At 38.6% G+C, this 27,624-nt stretch overlaps 1 protein-coding gene across 6 annotated transcripts in view; it reads right to left on the reverse strand.

The window, feature by feature from the left end:
* The window catches only part of SLC25A21 (solute carrier family 25 member 21), a 242,065-nt gene that overhangs the window by 88,878 nt on the left and 125,563 nt on the right, over positions 1–27,624 (reverse strand). For all 6 annotated transcript variants that reach the window (XM_085301716.1, XM_085301715.1, XM_085301714.1 and 3 more), the window contains one exon: positions 20,389–20,437. In XM_085301716.1, the coding sequence (XP_085157842.1) occupies positions 20,389–20,437 (49 nt within the window). The remainder of the gene's footprint in view (positions 1–20,388; positions 20,438–27,624) is intronic.

Consider the following 27,624-nt stretch of genomic DNA (forward strand, 5'->3'; position numbering starts at 1 on the left):
AATCTCTGAGCAGAATTATTTTCTGCATCTCTACCATAAACGCTTTGCTCACCGTTTAGTCACCATACAAGAGTATGTTTTAACGAACTAATGACTGAATCAGTTCTATGTCTTGGCCATTAAGCACCAAAAGCAAGGATGACATTTGACATAAGTAGTTAACTCCAGCATTTGTGCTGGATTTACCAAAACAGAGAGTAAAAAATGTGCACAGCATCCTTCTTGACACCAGAGACTCGGCAGACACAAAAGCAACGGTTTACGTGGCTCCAGCGAATGTGCAAGCCACCRGACCACTCTCTTCTGAGGAAAGTGCCATTTGCTTCTTATGGCACCTTAGAGCTGAAGATATTGTAACTGAAGCTGAGTCATAACTTCTTAATTTTTCCTTCCCAACTTGCCACAACAGACAGCTCGTAAAATGGCCATCTTTGGCCATTTTGTTATTTGTTTTCTAGAAAAATAGAGGTGTGGGTAGTGAGAGAGCAAGAACTACTTTAATCTACAATGAACAGAACAATAAATCATTCTGTTTCAAAAGTATTTAGTTGTTTAGTGTTTCTTTTAGCTAATGGTTAGCATCAGCACTCATCATTATGGGCCACAAAATCGCTTGTTTCAGTGAAAAACCAAAGCGGAAGTGCAGGAGGCGAGGGAGACCAGGATGGCCAAATGAAGAATCGAAGCCTTCTCTAGGGACTTGCCAATGTCTCTAGCAGTGCAGGAGAGCAGCATCTATCCAGTGACTCACACCCACCACTGTTCCACATCTTCTATTAGAAGAACTGTGCAACTTGGGAAAGTTTTGTTGCAGATGCTTTGGCATCATCTCCTAACTGCTCTCAACGTGGAGACTCAGGGACTCAGGGAAAAGTTCTTGATCTTYAGATGGGACAGTGAAGATCCCCTCCCAGAAAAAGTATGGCAAGTTTTGACACTTCCCTAGAAAAAAACAGGGATACCAAATGGTGTGAAAAAGTGGACTCTCCCTGTTTGAAGGAAGTAGAGGTGGTACAGAAATTAATATCTACTGCAGCGTATGGTATGCGGTTACCAGGGCAGATACAGTGCCCCAAGGAGCACTGGGATCTCTTCAAAGAGTAAGAATGATCCCTCAGTGCATTTGACTCGAAGAAAGATGTTTCTTTTTCTAACAGACTTGTGCCCTTCCTGTTTAGGACAGGGACTCCAAAGATACCAAGAAAGCTCCTTATCTGAGAAAGAAGACCTTGGCTAGTGGACTAAGCCTCAAGATTTTGTGTACTACTGATGCATTTCAGTACTAAAACTTGTACTTTTGACAACTAGAAGGCTAAACAACTTCCTTATTGCAGGACAACAAACACTGCTGAGAAAAAGTCAAAGATAAGGGCAAAGCTCAATAACACTCTTCCCGGATGGGAGAGTCAGTCTAGAAGGAGAAGGTACAAAGACATACTATACTGTCTGCAAGCTGACCTGGAACACCAGGAAAAGGCAAAATGCAGCAGAGCATACAGAGAGCTTTATGCCTCCAGAGCTGCAGGCTGTGWGAGCTTTCTTTTCTCCTTGATAATCCCAGTGCAGCTGCATCTATGACCACAGYGAGGGGAACTGCCAAAAATTAGCCCAAAACTGGACAAGTCTCTCTGCTGGCATCTGCAGGCTTCAAATATTCACTCTCTGATGAATACTCATGTGAAGAAAAAACTTCTCTGCTAACTGTAGTTGCACGGATGACCTACTCATACAACAGGCACTGCATTCCTGATCTGCTGCTTGGTTGCTAGTGTTTTCTTCTTTGTGGTAGATGTAGCAAGAAGGGTTGAACTGCAATCGCTAAGACCATAATCAAGGAGAAGTCATTTACTGGGGAGTTAATACACTGAGTGTTCTCTGATTTTTTGGGGTTAAGATCAGGACCAGTGGAATGCTTGCTGGAGGGTAAATCTGCCAGGTATTTAAACAAAACAAGAAGTGGACATGACTGTAGAAAAGAAGAATCAGACTTTCACCACAAGACAAATACARTTCAAAGCCAGATGATTTAAGCCAAAGAGGCCATGTCGTTTAAAGACATGTGGCAAAGGCAATAAAAAAGTATCATCTTGAATGGGTGAACAAAAAGGGTAGGTTAGAAAAAATAGCTGCAGAAAAAAAAATCTTACAGTTTAACTAAAAGGAGAATAAAAGAAACGACACTCCTGAGTGATGGCAATGGTAGAAATGCCATCTCAGCCGGAGCACTGGGCATGCTCCACCCTGTACCGCATACAGGGGAGGTGCAGGAGTACCGTGTCATGGGCAATGCTAAGTGTGTGATATGCTGCACCTGTAGCATAAATGCACTTACAGTAGTCATTTTAAGAATGGATCTGTTTGACATAGAAATTAATTTTTTTATTTCACTGATGGATAAAAATGTGACCTTCCATCTTGTTATTTTGATTAAGGGRAGCTGTGATCGTAGGAGAAAACTCTATACAGGAGAGGTTGACTATTAGTTGCTACAGTACTCACAACAGAATTTGGCAGATACTTATTCAAGTTCTTGCTTGTTATATCATAGTCTGTACCTAAATCAGGTACTCAACTAAGCACGCTATAAGAAGGTCTTTATCAGATTGCGTATTTTTAGTTTTGCCTAGAGGATTTACTGAGGTTTGTATAAAGAATTATATGATAAAGACTTGACTTTCAGTAGCAGATCTCCTGGTCAAGGCACCTGTATAGGTTCAGGGAAAGCCAAGTCCAAGTCTGCCAAACTTTGGAAAGGAGGAATTCAAACTTGTTCTTTCATTTAGCTATGTGTTACAATCCTGAGGCTACTCTACATTAATGTCAATTATATCCTGAAATTAAAAAAATTACAATAGTGCTTCTTCATTGATATAAAATATTTCATAGATGCTTATATTAAWTACAGAAAATATTTTTTGTCTATTTTTTTCCCAACAGCTTTGAAGCTTTTCACGGACCCACTGCATTAGCACCTGAATACTCAAGGAACACAGGACTGCCTCTGAGCCCATCATGCTTTACTTCAGTAACCATGAAAATGAGGACAAACAGATCAAACTATAGTGAGCTTCTGTTTAATTACATGACGGAAACCAACACAGCTGGAGGCAATTCTTAGCAAATTGATCAGAATTCCTTTACCTTAACTACAGCTTAACTAATAAATAGACTTCCATAATTTTCTGCAATCAATCTAAATGCATTTGAGAAATTGGTGAAACATTTGATCTTGAAATGTCCAATAAATCTTAAGCATATAACTTTGAAGAACTAACTTAGTTTATCTTTCTGCCAAATCAGAAAGGAATAACTGTTTATAATAAAACCTTGTTAACTAAGCAAACTTTGTAGAAGCATGTTCATAATTCACTTGCTATGTAACAAAACTGTCATTTTTTCAAAATTCAATATTAACTTTCACTGCCAGGTTTGTATATTGCTGTTTTGTATAAAGATGTTTTTGTGTCAACTCTGGAAACAGTCATAGTAAACCCGCAGAACATTTGAAAAAAACCGCATGCATGTTGATGCTCTTCTTTTGCCATTTTTTTAAGTAAGTGCACTTCATCCAACAATTTAGCCATTTCCCTAGATGTATCTGTTCCTTTGAAGGGGCTTTTCAAGTCTTCCATGAACAAGACAATCTTGAACTCCTTTTGAACATAACAGGCACTTCGAAAATTTAATGCAAATACACTTTTTTAATGTAATTGATCTGGCTTTCGCCCTTTCCTCGATTATTTCTGCAGTAACAGACTGGCAAAATCTGAAAGCAATAGAAACATCCTATTTGCTAATATAAACGAATATACTGAACTCTTTTTTCTAAAAGCCCAATGTGCAATCCCTCCTAAGGGACAAAAAATAACAAGAAAAAGATGGAGTTTGAATTCAAAGCAAACATAAAAGCTTTACGTACAAAAAATCAATTACACACCCCAATTTGTTTTTACCAGCAGCCAAAGGAAAACCTGGTTAGCATGTTTCAGGATCCAAACACCTTGGATCTACATGTTTCACAAAATATTACATTATGGCTATTTCTAAGAAGCAAACCAACAATTAGAGACACCTGTTAAAAGTGCCTGTGCTCTGTTCACACTTCATGTAGTATCTTAAAGTGACAGCATATTAAAATGTCAATGCAATTCTTTTGCATTACACACGTATTTACAACAACAGAAAGTGCAATTAAATTCTCTGCTCCTAAGTACTTGTGCCTGACTCATTTAGCATACAAGAAAACTATTAAAATACATTGGCATACGAAGGAAAAACATTAAAAATATACATGTCATGCCGGAAGACACAATTACAAAAAACATGGATGGACAAAATTCAGTATCTAGGTTTTAAAAAGCACATAATTTTATGTACTAATGAAGCATATATTTCTTCTGTATATAAAAAGCACCARTTAGATATGATGGTATTGCAAAATGAGTATTCCAGACAAAAGAAATAAAACCAAAATTTTATTCAAAACTGTGCCTTTGAATATATGCCTGGACACCRTAAAACTTGCACACTAGTGAAACATTCTTTAATTTTGATCCCTCCAGGATACGCACGTCTTGCTCAATGCATGTCAGAAGGTCTGAGAGGCAACCAAGCCACACTATGGACCATACCTGAGAAGCACACTAAGACCATATACCTTCAACCTATTTCAACAGATCTGTTTTATAGAGATCATCAATACACTGATAGTGCATTTATAACACAGTGAAATGGAAAGTTTTAGATTTTCACATCTATTTAAAGTCATGGAGATGTAGGCAAACATCACCACAGATTTTCAAAAAAATCTTATGGTCTCATGCCAAATCATTCACCCATACTGGACGTGTGTGAATGATTATTCAGTTACTGAGCTGCAGAGCTTTGTGGAATGGATTTAACAATTCTGTAACTTATGATACACTACTTTACCYACCTATTCTGATACGGTTTCCCATTTTGTACCACTCTGTAGCAGAGGGAACAGAATGAACTGTTCTTCAGCTATCTTTATATCCTTATATATCCGTATAAGTTCTGCAGTTTCACACTAGCTTTCAAAGTGGTAGTTTTGTTATTCTGAAATCCCMAAACTTTACTGAAAATTCTAATGACTGATGCATTTCCAAAAGATGTTGTCTCCTAACATCTTTGTCCCTGCTTGCTGATATACAACTCATCAAAACTTTAGCTAACCAAAGTTTTGTTTATTCTGATAAGAATCCTGACCTATTTTTCAAATAAGGAGGGTTTCAATTAGCAGTATTTCACTAAAGGTGTCTGCTTAGAAGCTAATTTGYCAGCAGATAAGTGAATTAACCGCTGTGCAAAGGCTTCTGGCTATTTGTCCACATCGGTTGAAATTTGGTGCAACTGCARGCAAAGGACGAATTGGCATTGTCCTGTGCAACTTTTATGGTCTGTCACTCCAGACTGAAGTTCACATGACCCTTAGGCAACGTGAGTAAGAGGAGGAGACTGTGGGCCAAGCTTTTCAAAGCTGTTTCTTGCCGTTGCACTGCACTTTGGCTAGCCAAGAATGGTGGAACTGTTTTAGCCTCTGCACATGTAACACAGCTCTGGGAGTTGTTCTAATTGATGCTGAATTCCTATTAGTCACCAGGGTCTGTCTTGGCAACCACAAACAGTTGAGTATAAAAGACATTTTGACCATTGACTTCTTTCCATAATTACCTATTCCCATATAAGAGTTTGTGAGGAACAGGTGAAGTAGGGTCATTAATTCACCTCTATACCACCTATGGATTTCTCTACTAGTAAGGAAATTTTGTAGTGCCAAAATCTCCCTCACAGTCTCGAGCTGAAGCATACAAAGACAAGTATAATACTTAGAATTTGCCCATTACTTTTCAACATCTCTAAATAGATCTGCTGCATATTTTCTGCAAAGACTGCAAAGTGAAGTAGAACCTGCATTATTAATACACCTAATTGACCCCAAAATAATGAAATAATGAAACTGAGGTAYGGTGTATTCATGTTCTGCTGCAGCAATTAACTGTTGCTTCCTGGTCTTCCTCTGATATTAGCAACTTCTTTGATCTTCGTGCATCCTTTTCAYTGGCATTATCTTGTTTCTACTGGGTCAGATGGTTTTCATTTTACTCAGAAAGTGCGTGGGCAAGATACAGCCAGAATCATTGTTACTTTTATTATTTTTTGGACGATTTGTCATACAAGTCAGAACACTGGATTGAAAGGGACTGGCTGAATCACTGAATTCAGTCCCTTCAATCACAGGCAGCAATGCCACCTACGCCCTTTTCTGCCCATACACGTCACTTGTCCTGAGAAAAGTAACTAACCTCCACTGTAAAGCCTGCGGGAATTTTTGCTCCACAATACCTATTAGAAGGCTGCTCCACAACCTTGCTGTGATAACTAAGACATTCTAACTGTCTGTACTCATGGAGAATTTATACCCATTTATTTTGGTGCTAATGTTATRTATGAGAAGACAATGACAGATCAGAAGCCCACCCAACCTGGTATCTAGTCCTTGACAATGGTCAACGGAGGACCATTAGGTCAGCGCACAGGAAGATGTCTAGTATATACTTCTCTATATGCTTCCAGCTTCTGTAGTTCTGGCGATCAAACTTCTTCTTAAATATGTCCTTCTCCTCTCTTTTGTGGAGAACACATAACTAGGGACACAAGTTTTACATACGGCCCCTCAGTTATTTCTATATCCGTAGGGAGGGCAGAATACATGGTATTCCATTTTTCTTGCACTCCACAGCTTATTGAAAAACTCACCAAAGCCCAGAAAGAGGTCTCAGTGTATTTCCTTCTTTATTCCTCTCTCTCCCTACACTTACTCTTGGCTGGACTGTTCTGTTCTATATTTACTTTTTGTTGTYGTTGAATTAGTTTTTGGCTAAGTTAGAGAGCTGAATCAGCTGAGTGCAAGGCAGGCATGAGGGGGTGTAAGACCTTCCTCCTTTTAGCAGCCATGAGTTATTATATTTGCTCAGGCTGCAATATGAAATTTCACCCCTAATTACATGTTTCACAGCAAAGTCAACAACTTTTTTGTAGCGTGCAATCACTTATTGTGGTAATAGCAGTAAGCAGCTATTGTAATATTGTGCAATTCTCCATTCATTTTATTAACAGGCAACTTCAGGAATCCCTTACTCATTCAACTTTGGCAAAGTATTTACACACAAATCAAGTAYTGCAAAGCTAGTAAGTGCTTTGAAGAACAGGAATTAATTTACCCTTGAGTTTAAATGGTTTGATGTCTCTGGCTCAAGATATTGTTTCATGAGCAGCTGAACTCATCTAAGAGCTCACCTAAAACAAAACAGGGAGGTTTCACCCTCAATTCCTCCTCCCCCCATTCCTATTCCTTTTTGCAGTATTGTCCCAACTCTTCCCTTGTGATGGTTCTGATGCTCACTGAACCTTTCCATAATCCATCCATAAACAATTCCCTAATTAATCAAAAATTACATGTTTGGGAAAAATATTTTTCTCCTGGGATGGTGTATAATATAGGCTCACAGGAAACTACAACAAGCTCTACAGCTGGTGCAGGGTGAACAGGAGGAGTGTTGTTGACGCTGGGGGGGGGGAATATGCATCTTGTCCCTTTCACATCAGTAAACCGCAAAATTGAAACTCMCCATCTCATGAAATCACAAACTAAATTTCAGTATATTCCTAAATTTCATGAGACGTCATACACTGTTACAAGCCACTATCTGTATAACGATGGAATGGTAAGCTGTTTCAGTCCCTAGATACATCAAATTATTCAGAGAGTAAAACAAGTTGGTGAGAAAAGGAAAAGTGGGAAGAGATATGAAAAGGAAAAGGACRCAATGCTATTGCTCTAGAAAATTCACGTTCCAATGGCTAAATTAGGGAAGTCTTTTAGTTACCTATCAATCATCCTTACATTATTCTTACTCGTCTTGAGATGGAACTCAAATTGCACCTTAATGGGAACAACAGCTTTGTCCACACTAATTTGGTTTCAAACTCTAAGAGAAGATATAACACTATGAAATAGATGCCATCAGACAAGGTAGAGAAGTGGAAATCATGTAAATGAAAGGAAATTTAACTTAGAGATGTAGTAAATAAATTTTTGTGTACACCCTCATTTAGCATGAGGTTTTGCATTGCAGCTGGGCTGATCTAGTGGTATGCAGCCACTACAAAGAAATGTTTTTTTGATAGCTTAATTTTCTGACATTTCAGCAAGCTGAATCAGCTAACCCTGAAGTTTCGCAATTGCTAGATCTGACACAAGGTAAATGGTGGGACCATATTACTAACACTACAAAAGTGAGGGCGCTCACTTCACTCAGGAAATGAGGCTGGCCAAAAGGAAACCCAACCAGAAAGTGATTAATTGATCAATTTTTCCACTGACTCAACTCCCTGAACTGTCACTACACGGCTATTGAGTGTCAAGTGGACAAATGTAATCCCAAAATAACTGAGCTTAAACTCTTGTGGAACCATGACTTCAAATTAAAGATGCATTTTCTCACTTCTTTCTGAGATATATAAAACACCTGAAAAGATTTTCATTTTTTGATCTTCTTTTCCTAATTTATATTCCAGTGTAGCAATCTCAGAACTATTTAATTCGATCTTTCCTAAACCCATGCAGAGAAGTTCCACGGTTACGAATAGGGAAGTCGAAAACTTCAGCAAGAAATATTGTCTCCAAAATGAGTAGCCAACTCATCTTCTAGGAGAAACCAGCCTGACTTAAGTTGCTACGGAGGAAGTTAAAATGTGAGCAGATGCTAGATGGACAGAACCACAGGTAGCACTCAAAAGTATTTGTCCCCTCCGCACTGGATAACACCATGTGCATGGAGTCCCTACTCCAGACTTTCAAAAATGGATAGCAAAGGATAAGGAATGGCAGCATCTTTTGTAGTTCTGAGAAGTTAATACTGCTAAGGATCAACAATCCATGACTGCCCATCAGGGACAAGGGGCAGCCAGGAAGGAACTGCACCTCGGAGAGGCACAATTCCTTCTGTGTGCTGCTCTTGGGCTGGTGCCGCTATGCTCTGCCCCTCGCTCAGCTCGGGTTGTAAAAGCACAATCGAACCCRCTGTCTTCTCACCAGGGAGTCATCAGTTTACTACAAGATTGCAGCAGTTAAAAACTTGCAAATATTTCCTTAGTTATTTTTTTTCTTTACTCTCCTGAGAAATAAATTCAAAAGAAAGCTCTATTGTGCCAAGATTATTTTGGAGATGGTATTTTACTTGCATCCTACTCAACACGAAGACTCTTGTTTCTCAAAACCCCCTCTAGACCTAGAATACACACTGATGCATCTGCTAGTAAAAACATGCAAAAAGCATAGTTCATAAAGATATTATCTCTCTTTTTATTTATTTATAGATTTACTTGGCACCCATTGGCCTAATGCAGTTATTTTAGGGACATATTTAAATACAGCACTAATGGCCAACTTCTCTGACAGAATTATTGGCATTGCTACATTTATATTGTGCTTCCAACATATACAACTTTCTTCTCTTGTGTGAATAGCTTCTAAAAGCCAGCTCACATACAAGTAAAAAATAATGCAATGTAAAGAGGTAGGTAGTTGCTTTTCTTTTTATTGTAAATGAAGATGATTTATAGTGATTTCTGATACTTAAATGATCTCCCACTAGTTTCACTAATAAAAGTAAATATAGCTTTTGTTATTTTTTTAAAAATAAAGTGGTTCCTTGCTTGCTATATTTTCAATATGTTCCATCCATGGTTAGAAATCAGGCATGACAGTGGTCTAACCCAAAATTTTTGTCCATGGGTTAGAAATCAGGCATGACCATGGTCTACCCATGAATGTGATCTTAATGTTTTATACTGCTGACAAATCATTAACATCTGTTAATAACTCACCCAGCTGCTTTGTTAGATTGTTTTGAAAAAACCTTATGCACAGCATTGATGTCTCCAACTCATAGCCTATATAACCTTTCCCAGCTGCTTAATCCTTATTTTAAATATTACTTTAAAATGCAGACATTTTAAAAAGCTATCCCATTTCTTTGTCTCCAGACTGCTTTTCTAACTGTGCTAACATCTGTTCACTTCCACTCCCCAATTCCCATTTTAAATACTTATTTTCAGCATGTATTTTTCTTGTAAATAGAATCCCACGTACTTTCTCACCTCCTAGCCCTCCACTTTCTGTTTTCCTCCCTTGCTCTCATTCCACAATATCCCCCATGGTTTCACTTGTATCACTGTATTTTAAATGAGGGAYTGACACAGACACATTAAAGAGCCTCTTTAGCTATCTAATCCTAACTTAAGCTTGGAGGAAAGAAAAGGGGGACATGTCACGCATCTACCGTGTCTGCAGGGAATAAACCAAGGGAAAGAGGAACAACGTTCAGCRCAAGGGAGTATAGGTAGTTGTTAGGGATGGAAAGTTTTGGATGAACATTGGAGAAGACTTCCTGCCTGCGAGAACTAGTAGGCTGCGCAAGAGCCTCCCAAAGGAAATAGAGGCAGCTTGTCTCCTGGCACACATTCAAATAGGCTGCCCAAACCCTGTGCTTCGGGGCCAAGCAGCTGAGAGCCAGCCCTGGGTGTGAAGGCAGGGACCGCAGAGGCCGGCGTGTCTGAAGATGTGCAGAAGGCTCTTGTTCTGCTTTCCTTCCTGCCCTGTGGTCCAAAGATGGTAGAGGCGAAGGAGAGGACAAGCAGGAACTAAGGAGAAGGGGATGAAGCTGGTCCGTGCTCCACCTGGAAGCTCGTCTCATGCTGGGGATTGGACAGGTGGCACGGGAGGACCGGAGAGACGGGGGAGCACGGGCTGCTGCACGTGGCACTGGGAAGCTGAGTGCTGGTACAGCAGTGGCAGGAGGTAGGCCATGAAGGTAACACCTGAGGTGGGAACCGGCTGTGATTTTAAGTGCTGGTTCCCCTGAACTGGACTCAATTGCATCCAGTACCGCTATGGCTAAAATGCCGGTGTTTGGGTGACATTCCTCACTGCCCTGCACTAGCAGATGAACAGGCAAACAGATCTCCCATGTTCAGAAGCAACAGGCCAGATTTATAGATGACGTACAGGATAGTCCACATTATCCTGAAATACTCCAGCTCTGCCAGACGTATTTTTTTTTTGCTGTTAGAGCATAAGGGGCATGAAGGCAATTTAAATAACTCAAAAAAGCCACACAATTAAAAAGAGACCTGCCTGCAATCTGTAATTTCTTCCAGCTCCTTGATGCGTAAAGTATGATAATTTATTTATTTGTTTTCTTTTTTGTACAGCAGGAAAATGGGCATCCTTAGGCTATGGTAATCAAAATAAATTATTAGGATACRCTAACGTATTTGGAAAGATATACTTACACGGAGACATTTCAAAGCACATACAAAAATCTCATGAAAAATAAGAAATCAAGAGAAAACTGCTATTAAAGTTATAGCTTAAAAGTCACTGAAAGGCAAGCTAAATGGCTTAAATGTCTATAATGGTCCACAGAGAATGTTACAGCTTTAWTTTGGTGGGGACTGGTATTTCAGCATCCCAATTCATCAAACTAAAAACCTTGCCATAACTGGCCTGCTTGCTAGTAGTGGTCATAGAGAACTAAGAACTAAATAAATTATGGGAATTCTGTGCTTTACCTTAACATTAGACATGACTTCTCCAACTCCAGGTTTAGTCAAATGAGTGCAATTGTGTCAGCAGGCTTTTTGTCCAGCTTTAYAGTATTTTCTATACAAATAAAGTTACATTTTTCCAGAGCTATCAGCACCACACATGTCCAAAAAGTTTCAATTTTAGTTTTTGTTACAAAGATTTGGTCACAGTTTTTGACCCACACGTATGTGTATAAATACATATAAATAAATAAATATATATATAAAAATATATATTTATATATGCATATATATAGTATACCTTGAGATACTACAAAGAGACTCCAAGTGATTCTTACTATCTCTTATTTCTTTGGTAGGTTCTAACTAGAGAAGCAGCCAAACTGTAAGATGAACATGTTTTAGAGAGTGCCTAGTTCTGTACGTCCTATTYCTACCCCTTTTTTTCCTTTCCCCATCAGATAGTACTATCAAAAAAGAAGCATTCTGCCATACCTGTAACCCATGAGAGGGTTCTCCCTGCACTGTTACTGCTTTGGAGCTTATTGCCACATTCTCCTACCTTGCCTGGAAGAGGTCTTATATGATGAAAGGAAATATTTTTATAAAATTAAGATAAAAACAAAAGGAAGGAAAAAAATCAGCTCTTTCTTGGATTTAAACCAGGAGTGCACAAAGTGCAGCCCATGAAATCACAAAATGCAGTCCACACCACCCTCTTGTAACTGCGGCAGGAGGACATAGCTAATCAACTGCAGGTTTTTCCACTGCTAGTGAACTTAAACATCAAGCAACTTCCCCTTCTCTGTCAAGGAAGATACTGTACTAGTACAACCTAATGTGTCTGTGTACAATTATTTTTAAAAGATGTAAATATATATATATATATATATATATATATGCAGATTATAGAAGGGAAACCCTCAGGCTCCTGTCAAATTAGCAGTTCTGCTCTTGTAGTTGCTGGAGAATGTTTATGTGAAGCTGGTACCTGATCTCAGAAAGTACTGGAAATACAAACACAGAAAGAGTATTGTGCTGTTGCATGAGAACGAAAGCAAAACACACATTAAAGGGAACTGAACTGAATTATTCTAGCGCATTGTCCAAATTGGACAAAAATCAAAACAGGGAGCCTAAAACTGCGAAGAGCAAAAACTTAGGTTTAAATTTTGCAAATGTCCATAGTCAAAAGGGTTGTCGCTAGCAGGACAAGTAGTATTTGACAAGTCTTTCAGCACAACTTTGATTTTTTCCTAGAGTCAACTGCACAAGCCATCAGCTGTTCTACCAGACAGAGCTGTGCTCAAGGCATGTAAAAGGACAGGTGGAAAGACGAACCAAACAACGGTCTTGAACCAAAACACAGGCTACTTTTCGGAGAGCACGAAGGCCACTCCAAATCAGCTTTGATCCAGCTTGGTTCCAAAAATCCAAAACACACCATCCAAATCTATTAGACTGAAAATAAAACGTATAAGAAAACCATCACAGATCTCCTCTTGTCAGTCTCCTGGTTCCTCCTCAGGCATTCCTTCTCCTTTGCCTTCTGCARGAGATTTTCACTTGCTTTGTCTCCTGAAAAACTCACTCCACCATCTACTCCTGCTGCTCTCCTCAGTTCTCCCACGACAGTCCCACCACTGCCTCCCTGCACAGCGCGCTGCTTCACCCCTTCCCGGGCAAGAGGCTGGCCAGCTGCGCACTTGCACTACGCAGATAGCTAACGAGGAGTCTGGAGTCTTCATTCAGTTTATTTTATTCCCCTAATAACCGTAGAAACCAGGAAAGGATCCTTTAAAAAGGAAATAGAGATTATTACTCTACCCTGAGCATGTTAAAGTTGGACACGGGTTATTTGGCAGGTGTTAGAAATTCCACACTATTACAGCTCAGAAGTAAATCTAGAGATTAAGGGTAATGTTTGTATGGCAGTGAAATGGCAAAGATAACAGGTAAACYAAAGCACAGTAGCATCATGCCAATTCTGTCAGTTGGAACTGAATATTTTATGGGATTTCAGATGTTTAAAAAARCACCTATTATTCGTAAAAATACAGYRTATACAGTAGAATATTCAATCAAAATCATCCACTTGACCAATTTTCACATACAGAATCACCATTAAAAAAAGTATCAGGGACAAACTTGAGAAAAGAGATCCAACAGTCTGTTTTGAAGATGTACAAATTCAGATTCTATAAAAGCAGAGATATGATTATTTTAAAATTAAGGAACACTAAATCTTAACAAGTTTCTGATGAAAACTACACTGATTTGAAATACGGTAGTATTAAGCACTTCTGTTTGACCACAGATAACACAGTATCAAATGAGGAGATGATGAAATTGCATTTACACAGCTCTTATTATCCCAAAGGGTCTCAAGTCTTTATAAAATATACACAAGGTGTGTTTATAAATACCAAAAAAAAAAAGAAAAGAAAAAAAAGAAAAAAAAAGAATAGGAATAGAAAGAAAGAAAGAAAAAAAGAAAGGAAGAAAAAAAAGCAAAANNNNAAAAGAAAAAAAAGAAAAAAAAAGAATAGGAATAGAAATCACTCTGACCAGCATTGCAAATCAGAGCATCTGTCTTAACAGTTCACATCAACACTGTTCCTTAATTCAGGGGAGGATTTAAATTGGAATAGTATATCTTGCTGGAATTATTAGCCCACGTGCCCTTATTAATTCCTAACAGACTGTAGGGAGAAGGAAAACAAAGGGCAAATTACAGAGCCCTGGATCATATCCACATCCAAATTATTGTAAACTTGAGATAAGTTCTTACTATATACAACTTGGAATGAAGGATCTGCAAGGAAATATTCAAACTATTTCAATGCTGAACTTTAAATCTGAAAACCAGAGTATCAGCTAGAATACGCAGAGACCCTAGGAAGGATTGTGCCGAAGGCCACTGATAAATCAAGTAAGACTAATCCCAGAGAAAAGCCTTGACATTTGGTTGAAATATGAACATTAAGTTGYGTTGGTTGGTCAGGGATTATTTTTACCAGGCTTTTTTCCCCTTAATCAAAAAACTTTTTTCAGGAAAGGATCAGTTTCACTGCATTTTTATATGCTCTTTTAGATGACAAAGGATATTCCTTTCTATATCTTTAATCTGACACTTTTGTTTCCCTGGTTCAAAATAATTTTTTGTTTCAAAAAAAATTGAAGTGAAAACTTCCAAAATTCAAACTGAATTAAATAAAATATTTCATTGGCTAAAACTCATTGGTTTTTTAACAGTCTTCTGAGAGTTCAGCTTTTCATTCCAACACAGTACTGTTTTGYATCCTGATAATTTTCCCAGGACAGGAAGACTATTTTGTGCTTAGACTATTACGAATCTAACTGGAGTAGCTTGCATCAAGTAATATCAACTTAACACAGCYTGATGTGAACTAAGTGTGTTATGATCACTTGGAAATGGTAACATCGTATAAGGACAATGAACTCTCCTTTAAACTAAGGTTTTTCAGGAATAGATTCCGCTACTGCTCACTTAAACAAAAAAGTCCAGAAATCAAGGAGGAATTAATGATAGAAAGGAAGTAGTTCTGCAAAACAACAGATGGAATGAGATCAGAAACACATGCAGTAAGCTGAACTTTTCTAATAAGACCAAAATGACAAAAATTGGAACAAAGGAACAAAATGGACAAACACACACAAAAATCAGCAGAACAGCTGCTGACGAGAAATGAGTCTGCAACATGGAGTCCAAATTTGCATTTAGATCCCAAATTATTTTCCAGATTCAGGGCTTTAGATCCATGAAGTTGGTCTGGGTTGTTGCAGAAAGAGTGGCAAACCGTAAAATCTACGTGATGACTAGATGAAAACGTTTCAAAATTTGCCAAGAATTATTGGCCTCATTTATTTTCTTAATGCTGAAATTCTGGATTGAACAAAAGATAGAAAGTCAAATTTTTTCATTCACATAGAGAGCCCACTTCGTTAAAGTGGAAGCAATACGGATTGCATCTCCCCCAGATTTTACAAAAAGTGGAAACAGCTTTAAGAGAAATAACAGGGAGGTCAAATAGGTTGATCTGCTGATCAAGCAGATTCAGCAAAATAAGCTGAATTTGGAGAGGAATATGCTGCACTTTTTAAGGGATATAGTTAGCTACACAATTTCCTTTATTCTCCTGAGAAACCGAAGGAAAAGATTTTGAAAGAACTCCTCCTGGCTTCTCCCTTGGCTGCTGCTTCCAGTTTGCACACGGCCACCCCAATATGAGGCTGTGTTACGTGGACACTATCATGGCTGAAAACAGAAGTGACTGTTAAAACAAAGAATAAAAATACTGAAACGCATCTAGAGCTTGAATTAAGCAGAGAAGCGCAAAAACATTGCCTCTTGAATATTGGCTTAATTTGTTACGACACAAGTTCTCCTGATCATTGTCTTGATACAATAATAAACTAGACTTTCTCTAAGTCCCTTTACATGGTAGTTGGCTTCTGATAATATTCTTCTCTTCAAATATATGGTCTGAAAGTAAAAAAAACCAACCAAMCAAACAAAATAAATCCTGGTTTTTATTATTAGTATGAACTAACTTGTCTCCATTAAGTCARTAAAGATCTGGAGCATAATTTTGCATTAGTCTCATATGACAGAAACCATCTTGTTTTCAAATGTCTATCTCAAAATGTGTAGTGACACCAAATTATTGCCACAAAGTCAGAAAGAGGTAAGTAAACGATTCATCCAAGCCCCATAATATTTTTTCTGTCCATGGAACTTTCAGACACAAATCTTCTCTTATATCTTAGGTATCTGAAAGTTTCTGGTGATTTTTAAATTTTTTTTCTCTACTTAAAAAAGCACTTAATCACAAATTTCTTTGTGTTTTCTCTTAAATTCTCCCATGTAGAAACAACTGTTAAAAATTTGCAAAGCATGGTTTCCATTTCCTAACTACACAATACCAAGCCACATCCAAAATGTGTATTCCTACCTAACAGTACATTTCACAGTTTTTATGAATGCTTGCAGAGAAAATTTTGAAATTTGTTTTCAAGACTACTGAAGCTACCAGAAGTCAGCTGTATAAATATTGGTGATAATCAATGAAAAAGAGAGGAAGAATGTGTAACAGCAATCCTTTAGTAACCTGCGGAAAGATTAGCCAAAATTTTATTCCTAGTCATGGTGTCTGTAATTTCTAATGCTGCAATATCAATCGTAGTTGCATCCATTCTTCTGAGGTGATAAAAGGTAACGGAGAGGAAAATTATCTGCTAGTGCTGGCACTCCAGGAAGTACCAAGCTTTGTTCCCTGCTCCTGAAAACATCAGTTTTATGCTAGGAACGYGATAGTAGGAAAATTAAAAATTTGAAAAGTTTTTTTCTAACACTTTAAAAATGTTCAAGGCTATGAGAGAAATAAGAACAGAACCTGGGGCCACTGGACAGACAACAGGCACATCCTCCAGTYATCTCTCGGGCTCACCCGACTCATCCCTCCAGCAATGCTAGCTTTCCCTTGACTGCAGACAGCTCCCCGTAATTCTCTTCCTTAGTTATTCTTTGACTGCTCCTGTCAACTGTTGCACAATTACTCATTTTCCAACAATAAAAGGGTATTAAGTTATGAATTTTGTACATTTGCTTAAGYTAAAACATATGCCAGTTGGACATAAAGCATATCCTCTAGCTGGAAAGCCTCTTTATTGTTTTTAAAGTAAAATATATGACAAAGCCCTGTGCTGCGTATCATGATGGAGCACACATTTTGTCATCTTCTGGTAAGTCTTATGGACGAAAATGACAGTACAGCCTGCAATACACTTAAGATCCAGAAAAAGGGGTCACAAAGGAGAAGTAACTCTTTACTTGGATTAAGATGTGTTTCTCCTCAGAAGCTTTCCAGTAAACAAAGATCATCTAGGTTTCCTGATCAAAAGGAGGACCTTCTACGTCCAGACTCTAACTGTACCAAAGAGATGTTGCAGCTGTTCTCCCTCTTCCTGCTTAGGAGGACCCAGGAATACTGAATACTTGCTGGATACTGTAAAACTTCCTTGTATTGAGGAAGACAAGAACAGAGATTYGGTACTTTATTTAATTTACAGGTGACTAAAATCATCCTAAGGATACCTACCAAATGAAACAGCTAACAAAGGTTCTTCGTGATACTGTGAGAGCACCAAATCTAGCACGAATATTTGGACAGTTTCTCGTCATAAACTACAAGAACAGATGTTCCAATTGAAAAGAGAGATTTATTTCAAAGAAGAAGTAGATTTGCAGGGCTAAAAGAATTGATTAYAGTCATTTCCATTTAACTAGATCATTTATGTGAATTTATTAAAGCAGTGATCTTTGGTGTTCTGAGAAAAAAATAAAATCGTTTTGAAATATATATTTAACAGAAAGCACTCCATTAAGCACTTTGCTTGTCTATAGTTTATAGACTTGTCTATAGTTTATAGTTTATAAAAACATACTTTTACATGCTTTGTCCCTTCCTCAGCCCCAAAATGTACTGTGGATAAACAAGTTTAGTATTGTTACTGTAGAATAATACATTATTACAAAACACAGCAAACATATTGCAAAATGTTGTCACAAAAGAGCCAAATCATTTTCCAGGGTTTCAAAATCTCAGACAGAAACTTTCTTTTCTCCAATTTTTTATTAAAAACATACAYAAAAAAACATAACAAGCAAGCAATGATTCTGAGCCACAAATCCACTAGATGTGAGCTTCTGGCATCTTCCCTAAGCTCCCTCCRACTGCTAACTTAGATCAAATAAGGTTCCACTAATTGAAAAGGCCACAGAACTCTCTCCGCGAAACACACAATTCGTAGAAAAAATGCAGAAAACTCAAAGCAACATTAAGGAACAAATGGTGCTCTTATGAATCCTTTCACTTTGGCATGAGAAAAAAAGCTGGAAGTGATTAAGAAATGATGGATTATCAATACTATATTGGAGAATATTATTGTGAACTGTACAATAGTATTTACAGGAAACTGCAACAAGAGAATAAAGCAAAATGTGTTAGAAAACTTTTTAAATGGAAAGTTTATAACTAAGACTATGATTCATCTGAACCTCTCCAAAACCATCACACAAAGAATTAATCTCCTATAGCAGTTTTGAGAATTTTGGATTATTACACAAGGAAAAACAGYGGCATCGTGTTAGGAACATGGATGAATGATCAGATAAAAGTATGTTCCATTTTCAGTTTGCCATTGGCTTACAAGTATTTACAAGTGCTAACACATGCTAGCATCAGCAGGAGAATTACTGCAAAATCTGTGTAATATCCCTGAATATACTTGCACCAGCAGGGCACAGAAAAACCAGCACTTGGATGCTTTTCACTTCTACTTCATCACTTAGATAATGCCACRAAAAATAACACAGAAGTGTCTCCAGAATCCACAGAGCTGCAGTTCAGTCACTGGAAGAGGCGAAGAAATCTGCCTAGTGGCTTCTTCAGCTGATTTGGCCCCTTGGTTTAACCATGAATCTCAACCTGATTTCTTCCACATACCTGCTGTTATTTCACTTCTTTCTGCTTTCTTCTTTAATTCCAATGTTTATGGATTCAGGTTTCATATCTAAAGGGTTCCTAATTTTTATTATTATTTTTATACTGATTTTATTATTTTCATGCTTTGTAAACATCCCCTTTAATGCCTTCCATTTCCGGATCTCAGATATGATTAGCATTTTCACTGTTAGAAGTTTGATGAAAGGAAACAGGAAAACTTGGATTAGAAACGGGGAAATCTGTCCCCTTTATTTGAGTGTCCACTGTATATATGGTTTCTATCAGAAAGCTGAAAGAACACCAGTTGATTACCAGCTCATCAGAACATGTGTGTAATTAGTGTTTTTTATGATGTATGACATGTAGCATGTCCTAAATCATGAGCCAATCGAAGGATATGCAGTATGTTCTTTCAACCAAAACTGGGGGCACAAGCATGGGTAGAATAAAAATCTCAGTAAGAACTGTCCTCCTCACCCTATACAGGGGTCTGAATCATCTCCAGGGAAGCTCTCCTGTCTGCATGACTGGGACCTAGACAGAGCCCTACGGGAGCACTACATGGTAATTACATGGTACGGAAAACAAATCTGCTCCTCTTCATTGTACACTTCTGCGTTCTGGTTTGCTTCTTGTATATAGGAACACTCACTTATGAATAAAGATATGAAAACTAAAAAGCTCAGAAAAATGCTAGAGAATTCAAGATACTAGTAATACAACTATTTTTTCCCTCTCAGTGAACAACATATTAAGACAAAATTCACAGGATCAAATTTTCCAGATCACTTCATCATTTATACTTATATAAAAGCAAATCTGCAGAAGAGAAATAGGGACAAAAAATGCTCTTTGCATCAGGTCTCAAAAATCTGTGAAAATTATTTTGGAGGCATTTTCCAGTTTACATAAGGCATTAATGCAGGTGACGTCCATAGCAAGCAAATTTAAGTATAGCCATCTTTATATAATACAATTTCCTTACCATGTTAAAATATATATTTCATAAAACACATTTAACACCTTTGGATGACCTCTAATCAGAAATGAGTCATGCTATTCAAATTCCATCTGTCAAATACTGTTAGAAAAAGGTAAGTAAATACAAATGCCATTAAAGGGAGAAGTTATCTTACCTGGAGAAGTTCTAACATTTTGGTTTTTTGACAGCTCCTAATTTGGACACCTTCCAGTGTCAACAAAACCTGTTCAAGCAGAATCTTACCTTGTTTTCACTACATCAAGGGGATGCATCAGGCAAATCTCTACAAGGCCTGAAAAATAAAAAAAAAAGACCTAATAAATGTTTGCACAAATAGTAGTTTGATTTTCATTGATTCCAATAGATTTTGAAGTTCGAAAAGTAAAGCAAGCAAAAAACTAAACTTTTCACTGATGATACAGTACTTCTGTAGCTCAAATAATAAGGATACTCCTCTGACACGTATTGTAACAGTCACGAGGGAYTGTAGGCAGTAAACTCAGCAACTGCGGTTGCGGACTGTAGTGAGGGGGGACGTGAGGACACAAGCTGTGTGATCATTTTAGTCAYTGTTTTTGCGCAGTTTTCTGACTTAGGAACACAGGAACATTTGGCTGGCATCGCAAATATACCAAGCCTCGCTGAAAGTAGTGAAGGAAGGGAGTTCAGGTTAGCACTGGCTTCTTTGACCTACCAGACTAATCCCTAAAGATCCTGCTGTTACGCGAGACRCTGCTGGAGGTTCAGATGAACTTGCTGTTAAAATTGCAGCTGACTCTTGAGATGGCCATTCAAGCCTTGGCCTTACTGGTCCTTCGTCCTGTCCTAGAAGTTCCAGCTCTTATGCAAACTCTAATAAGTCCCGTCTTCTCCTCTTCCCACTCCTCCTGCTCAGCATGAGCACCTGTTAAGTTCACATGTGCTGAGGACTTTCCAAGTCCAAGAGTGGATGTTGTGAGCTGGAAGAGGGGAGAAATAAGAGGTCTAGAAAATCCCAGGCTCCCCTCCTTGACTTAAAAGTTGGTTCTGCCACTTTTTCCGACCCACTGGTCACCTCATGCAAAGTCCAGAAASGTACCCCCCGCACTGAGCCCCGCTGCCGGCGTACGTTGCCATGTTCCCTTCCATTCTTCCAGAACACCTCAGAGCTCTACTTCTGCTTACATTTTCTAGGTTGRCCTGCTCCCCGTTCATCCAAAAACACTTACAGAGGATAAAGATACATCGATCAGGATCACAGAAAAAAGTATCTCCTTGAGATCTGACAATACAGAGAGATGATAAAAACAACTATAATAATTTTTAAGGGTTTTGAAATAGGAGAAAATATGGATATCTGCATGTTCGAGATTCTAGATCATCACGTTTTTGAACTGGCCATGCTCAAAGACGCAAAGGAATCCAGAGAGCTTTTTAGCTCACCTTAGAATAAATATCTACATTTTCACATCATCATCCACTTCCTGCTTGACATTTTATACTTATCAAATACACATATTATTGATATTTGCTRTATATTTCTCTTAAGGAAGAATAACCTATATAACACAAGCTAATGATACAAGGCTCAGGACTAGAAAGATTTTTATGCATGATCACATAAGTACTTTTTGAGTTAGTAAGAGAAGAATGACATAAATTGTAAGGCTCAAATTCTCAACTAAATGTATTTATCCAGGAATTTATAGAAAAGTTTGCAAAGTTGTTACGTGTTTAAATTACATATTTTACATAAATTACTTGTTGTGAATTTTAATTTAACACATCAAAATATTGCATTAGCTTTCTGAAATGTTCCAAAACTGACTGAAACACTGATTTGATTTAACAATGTAACAATTGATTTAACAATTAACAGGAACACATCCTTACCCATGATATTTAAWTGAAACATGATGTGGTAAATGCTCTAAATTAGATCATGTTAACTTTTACATTTATACATCTTTTCTACACATACTTTAATACATCAAAAAAAAATCAGCCTTATTTGAAGATAAACAGTTTATATACTTCCACAGCATATCATTTGTTGAAACTCTTAGTTCCAAAGAGAATTTCTGTCTTAAATAYTGTTTTCAAGAAATCTGAATCTCTGACAAGTCCCAATTTGGGGTCTTAAAGATTAAAAAAATTTCACACTTCTCTATCACTACACACTTTGTATATAAAGCTTGCAAAAAATACAAAATTAGCCAGATATCCCCCTTATACTGAGCTCCTTGCCATTGTGTTTGAATGACCGTATCAGGTTAATATTCAACATTGTTCTGTCATATTTTCTTTCCCCTCCATGCTACCTTGTATTTGTTTTTCAGTGGGGGGGGGGGGGGGGGGGAGAAGAGACAACATAGGTGTTATGAGCCACAGAGTATTAACATTAGTCATTTAGAATCATGCAACTGAGTATGTTTTAATTATTTTTTTTTCTAGAAAGCAAGAATTGTAGTTGTTATTTCTGACCAGGTACATTTATCATTGTACTTGCTGTAATTATTGCCCAGGAATGACTTATATTTCACTAAAATAAGGACCAAATCACTTGTCACATATGGCAACAGGGACCATAAGTTTTCTAGCCTGACTCTGTCCCAAAACCTATAAACTGCTCCACAGCTGCCAACAGGTGCTTTGCAAGTGGAGCAGCGGGGGGGTGTTTCAGTGCTGGCAGGGGGCATGGTCTGTGAGCTTTTTCCTTTCCAACCACCCTCCTTTTCCAACCTCTCCTCCCCTTCCCCCCACCCCAATTTTTTGATCTTCTATTCCACCTCGTTTTGGCAGACACAGCCTACAGTAGGGGGGCAAGCACTGGGCCAGGAGGTTGTTCACCCTATTCTGTTTTCGTAGCATTAATGTCCATTTGGGGAGAAAACTGTTCAGTGCCAGAATTTGGCTCTATTTTCTTGGTCCTCATAGGACAATTTTTAATTCAGGCATCTTTCCAGCAATTGAATCAGATGAATTCCAAGTTCTTTGGCAAGAAATCTGTTTTGATAACTTCAGGGTTCTATTGGTTATCTGCCTTTCTCAATCTTTCCTTTGTCTCATCATTTAATTATGCACTAGGTTTTAAATGGTGTATAGTTACTCGATTTCACCAGACAGARCTCTTCAAAAGATGCTGGGATTATTGCATAGTTCTCTAAAGAGCACCAAAGGAGCGCAAACTCTGCGAGATGCTAATGGAACAGCTACAAACACAAGCTACATTTTTCCATCTACTATAGTAGTCATGCAAATCATTACAACATCCTACTTGATAGGCTGCCCAGAAAGTGTGGTGGCCCTACTAAATTACAAGCACTCTGAGATGTGCCCAGTAAAATAAAACATATATTGCTCTTTCTCAAGCTAATGTTCATCAGCTTTGTAAAAGAAAGGCAATTAGCAGTATGACAATCTAATTTGCTAAACAGACAATCCCACAGTGTGATGTATTTTTGCTTGCCACCTCTACAGGCTACTGTTTACTGGCTCTATTTTCATAAGATAGTTGACATAGCTACACTGATAGATTGCCCAAAAACATATTCTAATCGTCCCGTTGGGTYTTCTTGGTGATGTCACGTGTGAGCTAACCAAGAGTGATTTATGATGGTCTAATTAYGTTTAAAACAACTCAGTTCCACTAGCCGAACGAGCCCAGAGGAAATATAGGAAAGAACAATCACTAGGTCAGTCCAAGATTTGTTGTTTTCTGGGTGGGAAAACATTCCTCGTGAAAACTGGATGCTAACCATAAACTAAGATACAGTTAAAACGTGTGTGTAGAAGGAACAGCTAGCTATCATCATTGATATCCGCTCAGTATACACAAGTGGAATATCAACAACCAAGAGGGGAGTCCAGGATTCGATTAGGCAAAAACATTTTGTGGATTAACTAAATCCACCGAGGGAAGAAAAATGATAGAAAATACTCACTCCCCAACTAATCCTCCCCAGTAGAGCATTTTTAATTTCCCAACTAATATCTTCTGATTTTTATTAGGAATTTTTTTCCCAGTATGGATTACACTACATATCCCTCTCCAAATAAGATTTGTACTTAAAATTTCAAACGGACAATCTTCATGTATATCTTTTCGAAGCAAACATTCTGGTGACTGTTGGRTATTTTGAGTTCCTTCGGTTTTTGTTCCTCTATTCCATCAAACGCACAAGTCTTGCATCAGTAATCACACAACACGCCCTGAGAACACCGCGGCTCTAAAACGCCCTCTGCTCATCCATCTGCTCAAAATCAGACGGTCGGGATTTCAGCAGCACAGGACTGCAGCGCTCCTCATCTCCCCCGGTGCTCCCAGCCTGCTCTACTCACCGAACAGGGAGGAAAAGTAAGAAATCTAGCTAGTAGCACGTGCTACGTAGCGTAAGTAAAAAGCAGAATTAGGAGATGATAAATTCTTGCCTTCAGCTCTTGTTAGACCCTCACAGCCGTGACCTGAGAAGCGAGTAGTGCCTGCCGCACACCCTGATCTGCCCTTCGAAGAAGCCGGAGCAGTTCACCCGCTGCACGTTTTCTACATCTTGGTGAAAGGGGGCTCCAGCACGGATCCAGGAGATCTGGMGCGTGATCCGGGTGTGTTAGTTCAGACAACCCCCTACAGCACAGGAGTCACTACGCACCCTCCTCCCCTCGTGTTACTCATTTCCCTGGAATAACACAGTCACTGGAGAAACACAACAGAAAGGAGACTGGTCATAGAAAATGTGGCAATAAACTCGTCAGGCACTGTATATTGTATAGCTGGAACGGTATGTATTTATTTTGGCTTTTATGTAGATATAGTTACAATGTAAGAAATGATCATAAATATTTTATGTGTACCATGCGTTTCCTTCTGAGAATACGCCTGACAGAAAAATTCTTGTGTTGGTCTTTGTATCCTAATAAAAGTAACAACGTTTTCTTCTTAATTCTGTTTGTTGGCAAAAACACTGTTTGATGAGTACCCACAGAAGTGTGGACCTTCTTCCTGGCTATAATAGCATCGTCTGAACAACAATCAGCGCGTGGAACAAGGTATTTCTGCAGTCAGTTCTACCCAGATGGACCTGTATCAGTCTGCTGTCCCACAGCATCTGCACGGACGCATAAAGCCTTACCCTGACCTGGTCTGTGAGGGCGCATCTCTCTCGGAAAAGACCACAAAATGCTCGGTTCACCATGRTATCAACAGCAGCCCCCACGGAGACAGTCATAGATTGTGCCCTTCCCAACTGTACCATGTGCCAAGTAGGCTCCAAGGAGAACCGCACGGCAAGATATTGAACGCGCTGGAAAAGATCTATGTATTAGCCTTCACTTCAGAAAGTGACACTTATTTTAACTCTTGCCCAGGGTTCTATTTAGCAGGGTGGTATGGGATTAACTAATGGGACCCTGGAGCTCCTTGCAAACGTTAATTAATCTTTTAGGTAATGAGCCAAATCAATGCTTGCTTTAGAAGATGTGGAGAAATGGAAAGTTACTCCAAAAAATACTCCATAATGGCAATGCAGCATTCATGAGTCATTCTTCCTTAGAGACCTTGTCTACACTGAGAAAATAYACTAGAAAACATGTTAATTAAACAAGATGTTGAATATGATTTTTCCCTTGGTGTGGACAAGGATGTCTGTGTTTAAAAATGTGTTAGCTGATCATGATTAATCCCAGGAGGAGCTCTGGGTTTACCATCGTTACCTAATGCAATTTAGAAGAAGGYTTTTGCATGCCTACAGGAGGAGCTGGGTCATGCTCAACATCTTGTTACGTAATAGTGTTTCCCTAATAGATGTATCCTGTCGGTGCAGCCTGAGGAATCCGCAAACTGAGGAATACTGGGGTGGAAACAGTGATAACCTTGCAAACAACACCGGACTGAAGCCGCAGTAGGAAATTCCTGGTATTTGTCTTGCAGTACTTTTGCTGGAAGCGGTCCGAATGTCCTTAGATCTCCTTCTGTAAAAGCAGGTCAGCCTGTTCTGTCAAATTCATACTGGCTCCTTGACTGTACGGCAAATTAACATTTTACTCATCAAGGCTGCAAGTAAAGGTTGCTACCGAAGTACTGGAGAAGCAGCACCCCACAGCACCCAGCCTAGACGGGAAGGAGCCAGGAGCTCGAAGTGAGCGTCTGGGGCAGCGTGCCACCTTGCCTGGCTGCTTCTCAGCTGTCAAATCCCCTGCAGCTCCCGAGGTCCCGCAGACCCACAAGCGTGCTCACGCTGAACCGTTCAAACTGCTCATCATCGGTGCTGACACCGCTCAGCTAACATCTGCACGATTTCGCTGCTCCCTTCTCAGCTAAAGGCGGCCCAGGATCCGTTATTACTACCAGATGGTCAGCTGCTCAGCTCTGCTGCAAAGACGGCAGAACAGTAATTATATTCTATTATTTTTGCCGAGCTTGAAAAGTGGAATAAAGTAGTTTTAACTGAATAAAGATAGAACATGGCTTGGATTTTCTAAAATAGTTACGGCAGAAATACACAATACTCAAAACTAAGTTGTCATTACACCTGGGAGCATACGCATGAACATATTTACAGCCTTTCAAAGGACAAATTTCACCTTGGGATACCATGTGCATATACAAGTAGCTAGAGAGTATTATATTAATAAAGCAGCATTTGCAATGCTATATTTGTGAATAAGGAATGTACTGGAAAGTCTTTTTCTCCTAATTACTTAGTCAAATAATGGATTATYTTAAAAATCTAGGATTATTCATATGTTTCCATTTCCTTTCTGACTTATTTTTATTGAGTCTTTAAATAGACCTATTTAAATAGGTCCTATCATGTGGTTGTAATTCCCCCTCACAGCCACTACCAGGCTACCAGCAGTTCTACAGCCTTTTTTCCTCCCCATCACACAGCCAAGGTGATATATGTAGATTTAATGTGAATAAAACAGGTCCAGGTGTGCTATTTTAGCAGAATTTTGTAATAATTTACCAAGATATTTCTTGCTTCTGGGTAAAAATATGTAGCTATAATGTTGAAGGTATGTATGCTAAATTTAGCACAAATATATTCATTGTTTGCTTTTCACAATGTTTTTGGCACAATTGGCCAAATCAGTATATTATGTACACTCTGCCAGTAACCACATCTTTATGCTTACTGTTGCCTAGAATACAGCCCGGGGAATCTTTTAATGTGCTTTATTTAAATTGCTCAATTCTCATTTAAATTCACTGAATACTGTTTGCTGTTYAAAAGCAAAGGCCACCTTCCAATTTAACTTGAAATTTGTAGTTGTTGTTTGTTTTAAAACGAACAAGGCCTTGGTTCACAAGCTTACTGACCTGATTAACCTGAAGGCTCTGACTTTATTGTGGAAATGAGTAAACCTACTTGTCTATCTACTGCCGAAACACCGATGACTATTTGAAGGATCAAGTTAGTTAGAATTACATACCCTTCTAGCAAAGCTACGAGGGAAAACGAAATCCCCCAGGAAAAGAGCGGCTAGTCACAGCGGATCTTC

The sequence above is a fragment of the Rhea americana genome, unplaced genomic scaffold, assembly GCF_003343005.1.
Source record: "Rhea americana isolate MKP2758 unplaced genomic scaffold, rheAme1 scaffold_18, whole genome shotgun sequence".
Lineage (NCBI taxonomy): Eukaryota > Metazoa > Chordata > Aves > Rheiformes > Rheidae > Rhea > Rhea americana.